Source organism: Cuculus canorus, chromosome 12 (assembly GCF_017976375.1).
Source record: "Cuculus canorus isolate bCucCan1 chromosome 12, bCucCan1.pri, whole genome shotgun sequence".
Classification (NCBI taxonomy): domain Eukaryota; kingdom Metazoa; phylum Chordata; class Aves; order Cuculiformes; family Cuculidae; genus Cuculus; species Cuculus canorus.
In genome coordinates this window covers 16096997-16109101 of record NC_071412.1, presented here as the reverse complement: position 1 = coordinate 16109101, position 12105 = coordinate 16096997, and the positions used below count along the sequence as shown (strand labels likewise).

General features: G+C 47.0%; 1 protein-coding gene across 8 annotated transcripts in view; it reads left to right on the top strand.

Moving 5' to 3' along the window:
• MYO9A (myosin IXA) overlaps positions 1–11407 on the top strand; it is a 163264-nt gene extending 151857 nt beyond the window's left edge. For 7 of the 8 annotated variants that reach the window (XM_054078252.1, XM_054078255.1, XM_054078253.1 and 4 more), the window contains 14 exons: positions 52–168; positions 831–1019; positions 1947–1994; positions 2672–2783; positions 3583–3644; positions 4427–4619; positions 5099–5227; positions 5540–5645; positions 6117–6248; positions 7439–7562; positions 8361–8414; positions 9818–10020; positions 10218–10360; positions 10792–11407. In XM_054078252.1, coding sequence (XP_053934227.1) covers positions 52–168; positions 831–1019; positions 1947–1994; positions 2672–2783; positions 3583–3644; positions 4427–4619; positions 5099–5227; positions 5540–5645; positions 6117–6248; positions 7439–7562; positions 8361–8414; positions 9818–10020; positions 10218–10360; positions 10792–11270 — 2091 coding nt within the window. In that variant the 3' untranslated portion in view covers positions 11271–11407. The remainder of the gene's footprint in view (positions 1–51; positions 169–830; positions 1020–1946; positions 1995–2671; positions 2784–3582; positions 3645–4426; positions 4620–5098; positions 5228–5539; positions 5646–6116; positions 6249–7438; positions 7563–8360; positions 8415–9817; positions 10021–10217; positions 10361–10791) is intronic. The other variant, XM_054078251.1, reaches the window with a different exon arrangement.
• Positions 11408–12105: the final 698 nt, after the last annotated feature.

Below are 12105 nucleotides of genomic sequence, written 5' to 3'. Positions count from 1 at the left end.
CTCTGCCGCCACAAAAGTCACATGGGTGTATAAACCCCTTTGGTTTCCCAGATGAATGAACTGGATAGTGAGGACAGCAAGAAGGACACACTGGTGGACGTCGTGTTCAAGAAAGCACTGAAGGAATTCCGACAAAACATCTTCAGCTTTTATTCCTCTGCGTTGGCGGTAAGTGACAATGAGACAAGTGACAAGGTGGGTGAGAACTTCCACCTCTGGGAGAAATGAGATGCTATGAGTCCTGATGGTGGAGACATTGCCGAGCCTTCCTTTCCTGGTGTGCTTATCCCAAAGGAAGGATACTCTTCCTTTATATTCAGTCCTGCGAGCTGTAAATTTGGACTAAACACTTCTTTCTTGAGTGGAGATTACTGGTCTCTGTTACAGCTTGCTCTCGGTCATATGGGAGATGACAATAAGTTAATAAACTCCTATTTTCAACCCGTAGTTCCTGGGTAACCTTTATGTTATATTTGCAAGTGGTGGACATCTGAGCAATGGAGAGCTCTGCTCTTCTGCTACTGAATCTGAGCAATGATTTAGTGATCAACAATGACCACAAAATGCTATTTTGTTGCCCACATTGTACAAAAAGTTCCTTCTAAGATTTGAGCTGTCATTTAAGATCCTCCTGCTCTGTGCACTGAGAAGCCAACATGGTGAAGATCACAAAACAGCTTTTTTTCTTTTTTTTCCTCCCTCTTTTAATCATACCTGGGCATTTCCCAAGTGTTTGGAAGCCAGTCAAGCTGAAATAATTATCTGGAGCAGAATAGGCAATCTGGAGTGTATAAAAATGCCTTTTCTTTCTGCTTCTGTTTTCTTAAAAGATGGATGATGGGAAAAGCATCCGCTATAAGGACTTGTACGCCTTATTTGAGCAGATTCTGGAGAAGACCATGAGGCTTGAGCAGAGGGACTGGAGTGAGTCTCCAGTTAAAGTCTGGGTCAATACCTTCAAAGTCTTCCTGGATGAATATATGATAGAATACAAACCCCTGGACTACACCACAGTGAAGGTAGTTGCCATTTTTCTTCAGCCGCTTGAAAATTTGTCTTTCTGTGGGGTCATGCTCTCTGTAGACACATGGGAAACTCTGTTGTCATCTACTCTGCATTAAACTGAGGTGGACAACATAAGCTGTCATACAAGGCATGGCTCATTGGATGTATTTCACTGGGTCAGCAAACCCCAGTTCACATCTGGGCTGTGCTGGGCCTTGGCTGGTGCCAGCACGTAGATGTTGTGTGCGTGACAAAGCTGGAAGCATCTGTGGATTGCTGGAAAGGCAGCTCCTGGTGCTGCCTTTTAGTTTTGCATTTTTCTTTTTTCAGTCTTTGAGAGAAAGTGAGAGAGCGGCTTTGGTCACCTCTTGACTGCTTCCCAGGTGATCACATACTTGATCATCAGCTGGGTTGTAGGAGAAGGGGCAGTGGCTGTCCTCGGGATCTAGACCTTGCCGTGTGCCTCTCACAAACCTGAGCTTCTCACTTTCTGCTCCTTATTGTCTGCAAGGACAACCTTGAGGTCTCAGGCTGGGCTTAGCAGATGCTGTTCATTGTACAAATAATCCATCTTTTAGGTCTTCTGCTCCAAGTCCTCCCTGGGTTCCTCGCCAGGCAGGTTTTCTTTTGAGCAGGGTGAGCGTCAGCTCTGGATGCAGTGCTCTGCCATGTCTTCTTTGGGTGTTTTGCATGAGATGGGAGAGTTTTAGGTAACTAATGCTGAACTTGGAGGCAGAGCAGCTAATTCCAGCTGTGAGATGAAGATGGGGATTTCTGAAAATGGGGTGATCCATAGGAGAGCTAAAGCAACTTTCCTGGGGCTGCAGGTGCACTGGAGGACAGGGCTGGAAAGCGGTGGGTGAAGATAGATACGAGCCCTCTGTGTGCTTTACCTGGGGAAATTTCCCCTAAATACGCTTAAATTGTCTTTCTATTACCAGGTGCCAAAAACAGAACGAAAAAAGAGAAGAAAAAAGGAAGCAGATGTGGTGAGTTGAGCACTCTATGCCTACGCGTTAAAAAATTAATGTTCCTGCAGCCGGGATGACTGATAAGAGACTTGTTCATGACCTATCGTGTGCTGAGATCTGACATCACACTCTGATGAACATGCAGCTGTGAAAGGATAGGCTAGAAAGATGGATGAGGTGGATTTGGTTTTCTTGATCAAGGATAGCTGCAGGTTGTCCTCTGAAAACACATCCCACATCAGTCAGGACTGTATAAATACTGTCAGGTGTTACAGAAGAATTGAGAGTGAGAAAGAAAGCATTCTTCTGGGTTTCTGCATAAGCTTCTAGTGTGTGTTTTACATCTCTGATTTCACAGATGTAGGAGACTTCATCTCCTTTTCTCCTAAAGGAAACAATAGTACTAGGAAGGGTGCAGATGCAGAGCAAAAAGGGGCTACAGATGCATAGAAAACCTTAATATGGAGAGGTTGACAAGCCAAACTCAGTCAAATGCAGTTCCTAACCTGCTTGTGTGACCGTTTGGTTCCCGTACCGGTTGGATGCCTGTTTGGATTGCCTACAGGGCTATTGGGCTGAAGAGGGGAAAAAAAAAACCAAATAAAAGCTAAAACTGGACAGCTGGCTGTGTTTATCTCGCCATTTTGCAGCAAATTCTTCATCTCCTTCTCACCACCCAGTCTTTTTCATTTCAGGTGGAAGAGCACAATGGTCACATTTTTAAGGCGACCCAATACAGCATCCCCACCTACTGTGAATATTGTTCCTCCTTGATCTGGATAATGGACAGGGCTTCTGTTTGTAAATGTAAGTGCTCTCTCTTTGTCCCTTTTTTATTGTGCTTGTATCGTGGTGATGAGTTTTGGGGTTCTGAAAGATGTTTGCTGCTCTTTCTTGCAATCTCTTTCTCAAATAATTTGGATCCCTTGATATTGAAAGAGACAGATCTTAAGGGTTTCTGAAGTCAAACAGTAAGTCCATCCCAGCAACCCTTCCAGTCCTCATGGTATGGTTAGTTTTGTACATGGGCGCTTTGTGTTACGCGTCTTGTCCAATAAGGTCCTAGAGTCATCCCATAAGGTCAAACCATTTGTAAGTGTCATAGTAAGAAGTAGAGAGAGTCAGATATGGGGAACGTGCCCAGCCTGTAGGATACCTTGGGCTTGTGACCATGGCATATTCACGTGGCTTAGCCCATTTGACTTCCACGCACTTGAATTTTTGAGATCAGGAAAGTGGAAGAAGACAACTGAGAAAGGTTGATTCATCACTTTATTTTCCTCAATGTTTCTTTGGTTAGGCCAAAAGTATCAACCCTGAGGTACTTCAAGCTTATGTGTGGTGCAAGAAGAGTGCAAATTAGGTGTTATTTCCAACCTCTTTGAGGGTACCCATGTGTCATAGCTCAGAGTGACTCATTGATTATTTTCTGAGTTGTTCTATTAGGATTTTAATGGATCTAATGTAGATGCGGCCCCTGTAACTGCAAATTCAGTGTGCTTTTGACCTGCTGGTCCTGAGAGGATCTGCTTAGCTTCATATTAATTCATATTGCTTCAGCGATCTGACTTTTTGGGTTATTAAATACTATTTTTCTTTCTTGCAGTATGTAAATATGCTTGTCACAAGAAGTGCTGTCTTAAAACCACGACTAAGTGCTCCAAAAAGGTAAATGTCTCTCATTCCTTTCATTAAATACCTTTCAGATGACAATCCCAGGCCTGTATAAAAAGGTTTTGCAGGCACAGAACTTGATATAATGCTGGCAGTAATTCTCCTCTGAGCAGGAGCGTGGACTGCAGAGCCCGAGAGTTCTCTCCAACCAGTGTGTCAGCATTTGCTTGTATTTTTGGAGTAGTGCAGTGATGCATCACGATATTTTTGCCCAGTCATGCAGCAGATGTTGCAGTGATGTTCCCTGCCTTGTAACTATACTGAATAATAGAAAGCTGCCTCGTATTATAGCTTAAGGACGTGGAGATGTGTAGTTATTCTTAAATGTGGGATTAGTCTTGGACATAGGGGTTATTGTTAACACAGTCTTCCAGAACTGCAAGTTTGTCTAAGTACCCAAAACTCAGATTTACCTTTGTGCATCCTCTTGGAGCAGTGAAATCATCCCTGGAGATGGTGTAAGAGCGGTGGGAGATGGAGGAGGAACATGCTTGGTTGTGTTGACTCTTCTGGGCTGAGAGTATAACCACAGTGGGATAGTTAAAGAAAGAAAATTCAGACCTTTATGACTTCAGATGCACGTCTAGAGACCAATCTAGCACTGCAAGGTGTACGTTACTGGCTGTCCTGTCCTCCTTTGCACGTGGCTTCATTAGATTTGCAGGTCGCCTGGATCGGCTGAAGACGTTTGAGTAGAAATTGGATCCAAGCACTGTGCCAGGATTACTTTCCATAAAAGGATTTTAAACCCCTTTTTTTTGCCTTTTCCTCTTCAGTATGACCCTGAGCTCTCATCTCGGCAGTTTGGTGTGGAGCTCTCCCGGTTGACCAGTGAGGAGCGAGCAGTGCCAGTACTAGTGGAGAAGCTCATCAACTACATCGAAATGCACGGGCTGTACACAGAGGGCATTTACAGAAAATCGGGGTCCACCAACAAGATCAAGGAGCTGCGGCAAGGACTCGATACAGGTAAAAGGTTGAAATAAAACCCCACATGGGGTTGAATCTCTGCAACATTAAGATTGGTTGTAAGGAAGGTAGAATGCTTCATTGGGGTGAAACAAGGGAGCGGTCCCGCCTCCCGTGACCACAGGCTGTGTAAATGCAAGTGATGTTTTCACATGTGCAACGAAAATCTGTTCTCAGATCACTGACCCATGATTTTTTGGATGTGATGCATGAAGAAAGTCATTGTAGTTGACGGATGGTGCTGCCTTAGAAAGCCTGGCCCCTTCTAAGGTTGCATGCCCTGGAAAATGCAGATTTTAAGATGTGGAGCTGAAATCGGGTGATGGATTTCTTGATATTGGATGCAATAAGGTTTTGTGGGGAACATGAACATTTTCTATCCTAGAATAGCTTATCCGTGTACTGGCTTCACTTATGGGTTCATATTGATTGTTGCCTCTTTTTTTCATTCTTTCTCCTAAATCCACTGCTGAATGCAGACATCGATAATGTGAATTTGGATGACTACAACATCCATGTCATCGCCAGTGTGTTCAAGCAGTGGCTCCGAGATCTACCCAACCCTCTCATGACCTTTGAGCTCTATGAGGAGTTTCTGCGGGCGATGGGTAAGGGGGAAACGGTCACCACTTTTAGTGCCAAAGTCTTTATTCCTTGGGCCGAAATCAGCTGGTTTTGCCAAATCATTTTCATCCAGTTTCAGAGTCTGATTTTTTGATGATAAGGGTGTTTTCATCCAAAGCCATGGGCGGTTTGGCTTTGCCTTGGGTGGCATGCATCATGGTTCAGCAGATTTCAGCCCGAAATGTTAGCCAGAAGATCTATCTTTTAAGTAGTAAAAGTAAGCAAGCACTAAGAAGGTATTGTTTTAAGCATGTGGAAGAAGCAGCTGCTCCTAAATGCTGGTGCTTTCTTTGCAGGCCTCCAGGAGAGGAAGGAGACGGTGCGTGGAGTGTATTCGGTCATCGATCAGCTGTCCCGCACCCATCTCAGCACCTTGGAGCGCCTTATCTTCCACTTGGTGAGGTACGTTGGCCTGAGACAACAGGCAGTGGGAGCGTGCAGAGAGATCCTTTTGTTCCGAAATAGCCAAGACTGAAAGCAGATGGGCAAATGAAAGGGAAAAGCTTTCAGGTCCATAGTGTCTCCCAGGAGGTGGTTCCATCATTCTCCAAATGATGCTTGTATTGATGAGCAACCTCAGCAGTGCTTTGGTTGCTCATAGTTCCTCGTGGGTCCATGGTGCCTCTTGGCACTGCAGGGACAGGTTGTTTGGGGAGAAAATGCTAGTTGTTTGCCTGCCTTGGGAACAACTGAGATGTCTTCAGGTTTGGCTTTCTTCATCGAGCAGTGTGAAAATGGGGACAGAGCAGCACTCTTGGTAGCAGAGCAGGATAGCACTGTAGAAATGTCATCTCTTCTCTTCGTCTATGACCACGTGGAAGAGGTGACGTGGTGATGCCTTCCACTTCAAAATATAATCCCTATTTTTTTCAGGATTGCCCTCCAAGAAGAGACCAATCGAATGTCAGCTAATGCCTTGGCTATTGTATTTGCTCCCTGTATCCTCCGCTGCCCCGATACGACGGACCCGCTGCAGAGTGTTCAGGACATCAGTAAAACAACCACGTAAGAACGATGATCCGGCTCTGTACCCATTACCCTGTCACCACTCAGATCTTGCTAACCCTTAGTACAGTCGAATGCCTCAAGGATAGAGAGCTTTAGCATCAAAATTATAAGCACAGATTAAGTGCATCTTCATGAAGATATTTCATGTTCTCTCAATCCCTGAGAGGTTTTTGAGCAGAGATTTTAAGCCATGGAGGATCCACAAGAGAATCTGCCTGGCACATCTCAGTAGGAAAAGGTGGAGCTTTAGCTGACGTGGTTTTATAGTTAATCCTGTTTATAGCAAGGAGATCTTCATTCTTGTGTAATTTTGTCTCTTTTTATTTGAGGAGATGAGCTTGTTTGGTCTGCAGCAGTATCAGTATAGCACTCTGAGTTTTCTTTAAGGCATTTGACATAATTGCCAAGATTTTACAGTGAAAAAGTGAAGCGCTTGCCCAAATTCAGTCTGGCTTATACTAAATAGATGTAAATATAGATAATGGAGAGAATGATAATAATGGAAACCACTCATGGAAGGGCTGGGTTTCTGAAAAAGGTGGTTTCACTTCCAGTAAGTCTGTTGCTTTAGGGACAAAGTTTACTGGTGAATTTGGCAGCGTTAGGCTTACGGTTGAACTTGATGATCTTTTCTAACCAAAACAATTCTATGATTCTGTTAAAATTATAGAAGACCAGCATGTGCTTTGACACCCAGCTGGTAGGAGCACTCGTCCTCTATGGGATTTCTTTGTAGCTTCTCTCTTAGGCTTTAGCTACAGCATATTCTCTAATTTTATTATGAGGATTATTTTTTCCCCTAAACACACTCCTGACAGCATTAAACAGTCAGCTCAGCTAAACGAGCTTGCTGTGTGAAAGTGCATCTGAATTTGTGGTTTGGAAGCAACTTCCCTTTCTCAGGTTTGTATTTCCTCAACTCCTCTTCAAGGCAGGGCAGGTGTTTGTCTGGTGGGATCCTTAGGGGTCTCTAATTTCTCTAGTCTGAGTTCCTTGATCCATCTGTAGCCTGTTGTCACTCTTTCTAGGGGGAATTTCCACTACCCTTGTTGTGTTTCCAGCTGGACCTTTCTTCCTCTGTGCCTTTCCAGCAGGGCAGATCTTCGGACAAGACAGGGCTAGCTCAGATCAAGGAATTCCCTCCTGACGTTTTATCTTCTTTTGTTCTCCCCCCACCCCCGACTTAGTTGTGTAGAATTAATCGTCATCGAGCAGATGAACAAGTACAAGGCTCGTCTCAAAGACATCAACAGCCTGGAGTTTGCAGAGAACAAAGCCAAGAGCCGCCTCTCCTTGATCCGCAGATCGATGGTGAGATGCCAAAGCCATCTTGGTTCCCCTGTCTCCTTTCCTTGCCCCTGAAGTAACCCTACCTGATCTTCTGCTTCTTCCAGCCTCCCAAACCCCTTGCTACTTCCCACACCGTCTCCTCTGGGACAGGGACCCTCAGACTCATGGTGGCTCCATGCCTTTGCAGGGAGTCGTACCAAAGCACAAGGAGGTGGGAATGGTCTATGGAAACACGATTGCCTCAGCTTAGATGCTCTTGATCAATGTTTCCACCTTCATTTGAGCTTGTTTGGTCCTGGGTTGAGTCAAACCTTTCATTGAGTGGCTCAACGTTGGCCCATGGGAGACCTGGACCATCCTTTTTTCCTGCTCAGTTGCATTATCTGAACCGAGAATGAGACCCCAAAGGCTCTCCCTGCTCCTGTACAGCCTTTTTGGGAGCCTCAAACTCATCTCATTGAGCTTCCATGCTTCCCAGGGGGCTGGCGGGCTGCAGATGCACACTGTGCTTGGCTTGTTGGGCTGCGGGACAGGGATGGACTTCGTGCAACGTGATTGCCCCAGGCTTGGACTAAGGATCCAAGCAGCCCCACTGCTTGGACTGCCGCCGTGGTCCTCAGGGACTTGTTTCTTCTGCTTTTTGGGGGATGAAATCCAAGCAGGAACTACCCAAGGTTGTGGGGCTGGTGCTGCAGAGCTGCCCTGCTCATCCCAGTTAAAGAGAAACCCATAAAAATTACCAAAACCGGGTTTTTTGGAGGGGCGATGGCATGTGCACTCTAACCTTCTGCTTTCCTTTTCATCTCCTCTCTAATCCAGAAACCCGTACTAATTGCAGTTAGATTTATGAGCATAACCCGCAGTTCAATCCCGGTATGTATTAACTGCAGCGCGCCCTGCGCCAGCCACCGCATCCCTCCGTTGTTTGTCACCGCCGCTCATTCCAGCCTCGTCCTGCCGGCCATTGTCCATGATGTTGCCCGTCCTGTCTCTGAGTGGGTGCTGCTTCTCAGGGCCACTGTTTCTCCTGCAGAAACCCTAGGCAGCAGGAGTTGGTGACAGCCAGTGCTCAGCTGTCCCTGCACACAGCTCCTTGAAAAACCTTCTCCCCTTCCTACTTATTTTTGTTCTATTTTTTTTTTCCATCCTGTGCTTCCCTCTTTTGCTTTACTTGACTCATCCCCTCCCACCCCAAGTTCTGCTTGCTCAGGTTGTGTTTCAGCATCAAGTTACTTTCGCAGTGTGGATGTATCTCGAGATGGTGGATAAAAACCTAATCTCGGATGCCTCAGAGACCACGAGACATCCAAAGGTCCCCTCCATGAAGGGCCGTCACACTGAACTGAAAGTGAGGTCACTCAGGTCTGAGTTGGGACACCTCCAGCAACCCCTGTGTCTTCCAACTACATCCCAGCTTGAGTTCAATTTCCCAGTGAAACTGTGAGGGGCAAAAAAAGAGCACCTGTAGATTTTTGGGGATGCTTGTGGGGCTGTTTCCTTTCCTACCAGGTTCAGCCCATGATGCTTCTGCCCCTCCTTCATCGTATGCGAGGATCACCAGATGGAGAAGAGCAAAATTTGAGCTCGGCTCCCCTGCTACTGTTTTGCAGGCACACCATTTCACAGGGGCTGGTGGGATCGTTGGGATCTCAGGGGGTTTGGCTAATAGGATTCAGGTAGCTGCGCTTCAGCTCGGGAGCCCATGTGAGAAGGTGCTGTTAGAAGAACGCTGAGGCACAGGAGCAGCTTTGCTGCCAGAGAAAGGTCTCCAAGGTGTGTCATTAAAAGATGGAAGAGGTAAAATGGAGGAAATATTGATTTTAAATGAAAAAATAAGGCTCATTTACCCTGCAAATTTACTCCAGACACATGGGGAATCAGAGAGGCTCGGATGCCCTGGCAGCAGGGTTTGAATAGCCCTACAGGGAGAAAAGTTGTGTTGCAACAAACTCCTCAACTTCAAGGAGAAGGAGATTCATCCTGGGGATTGTTGTCAGGAGGAGGAACAGCAAGTGATTGGTCCATCAGCTGATAGCTGGTCTGTCAGTGCCCTCTGCAGTGCCTCTGTCACCCCCTTCAATGCGTTGAGTGCTTCTGGTACCTTTCCTGGCCTGGGGTGAGATTTTGGAGGGTCCTGGCTGTGACTGCTGGCGGCTCACTGAGGACTGATGGCCAGGGTCGACACCTTCACACCTTGGGAGAGCACTGTGGTTCGCACCTGAGATGTTTGCAAAGTCACCTTGGCTGCTGGTGGTGACACCATTGTCTCTCGTCAGGGCAAAGGACGTGTGCGACGCGGCGCCTACCCCAGCCCGACGTCTCCTGTCACTGTGCGCTTGCCCTCAGTGACTGATGTGCCGGAGGAGACCATGAGCAGCGAGGAGGCCATGGAGATGGAGGTGACAGAGCAGCAGCAAGCAGCCATGCAGCAGGAGGAGAAGGTGCTGACTGAGCAGATTGAGAGCCTGCAGAAGGAAAAGTGAGTCTAGCCAGCGATTCAAGCTGCTACACATTATGTATGGATGTTATTTGACATCATGTGGTAAATGTGCTGCTTGTAGTGTGTGCTGGAGGACTCCATTCCTCTGTGATCTCTTGGAATATGCTCCTCCCTTTCTTCTTCTCCCCACTTTTTTGATCGTGTTGGGTCAATGGGACTGGGTTGCTTTTTGGCAGGGAGGAGCTGACGTTTGAGATGCTGACGCTGGAGCCTCGTGCCTCCGATGATGAAACCCTTGAGTCTGAAGCCTCCATAGGCACTGCTGACAGCTCTGAAAATTTGAACTTTGACTCCGAAGGAGCCATCTCTGATCGTTCAGGTAAATCCAGGCATTCTTGAGTTTATCATAGAATGGTTGAGTTGGAAGGGACCTTCAAAGACCATCTAGAGCAACTCCCCTGCAATGAGCAGGGACATCTTCAACTAGATCAGGTTTCTCAGGTTTTTTGTTAGCTTGGGGTGGGGTTATTTGGTTTTTTTCCCATCTGTTCTTGATGTATAGCAGTTTATATGGATGTAAAGAGGAGTTTGCAGGGTTAAAACATGTGGACCAGGGCAGGTGAGTAGTAGCGCCCAGGGTTTGATGTGAGGTGAGCGCTCCTCCAGCACCAAGCACATCGTCGAGAGTGATGGTACCTCCAGTGAGGTGCCAGAACATTGTCCTGGTTCAGTGGTGTGTGTCCTGGTGAGTGGTGCTGAGGTGTTGGGTGGTTTCAGAGTGTTAATCCCCTGGTGGTCCTTCTTCCCCAGAGAGAAACATAGCACTTACCTCCCTGCACCCCGCCAAAGCAGAGGGACCAAGCCGGCTGCGAAGGCACCCCAAGACGCGGATGGACCCAGTGGACCCGTCTGATGCCTCCATCTCCTCCTCCTCCTCCCAGTCATCCACCTCCTGTTTGCCCCACCTGCCCCGGAAGCGCTTCCAGATGTACTCCAAATCGCCTTTCTACCGAGCAGGGGCGGGTGGCGAGCCCCTAGAAACCCGGGCAAGCCCTGAGGGCTTCGTGGGACCTCTCCGTTATCCCGAGGAGCGACCTCAGTTCACCACCCGGGGGACATTCAACCCGGAAAAAGGCAAACAGAAACTGAAGAGCGTGAAAACTTCCCCCCCGAAAACCAAAGAGCCCCCAGATGGGGGGCTGGGAGGGGTCCGCAAGAGAAACCCTGAGGCCGACTGCACCGCCGCCCAACCCCTCGTCCTCCTGGGGAGCAACGAGTTTATGGTCTGAGATGCTCCACTCTGGGGACGCATTGCGTGCTGGAGCATCCTCCCCGTCGGCAGCACCGGCAGCGCTCCCGGTCGCTTCCTTGTTAACTTGAGGAGGAGGAATTCTTAATTAAAAAGGCCTATGGGGGACAGTTTTAATGGTGGCCTTAATGGTTTGAGGGGGTTGAGATCTCCATAGAGGCTGGACTGGGGATGGAAGGGCACCGGCCGGCTCTTGTGCCCTTCCCCTCGGAGCATCCTGCAGCTTTGGAGCATTGGGCCGCCAAATCCTCGCGCCGAATCGCTGTCGGTAGGAGAAAATCAAGCTTAACAATTCCACGGGAGCATCCTGAGCCGGTGCTGGCTCCACTCCAGCCAGCCAAGCCCTCCATGCTTTAACCACCTCATCCACGCCAATGCCAAGTGCATGGAAAAGCGTTAAAATCTGCCAAAAATCACCTGGTTTTCATTTTTTAACATGACCTAACCACCTTTCCTCTTTTTTTTTTTTTTTTTGAGACCATCAGTATTAAAAAAATAACAATAATAATAATCAAGGAGTACTTGAAGCTATATTTGTTTATATGCTGGTTACTGGAATTTGTTGTAAATATATATATTTTTATTAATTTTTTTTAATATTTTCCCCAAACAGGACTTTTTTTTTTTAATTATTATTATTATTATTATTTCTTGGCTGGGGAGGAGGGAAGCAAATGGGCTGAGCCTTCCTGCCAGTGTCACCACTGGTGTCACCATCCATCACCTGCCGCTAATGCCTTGCTTTATACATTGTTTTTTTCCAAACAAGAAGTCCCTGGAGGTGTAATTAGCATGATTTAAAAGCAATGCCCATG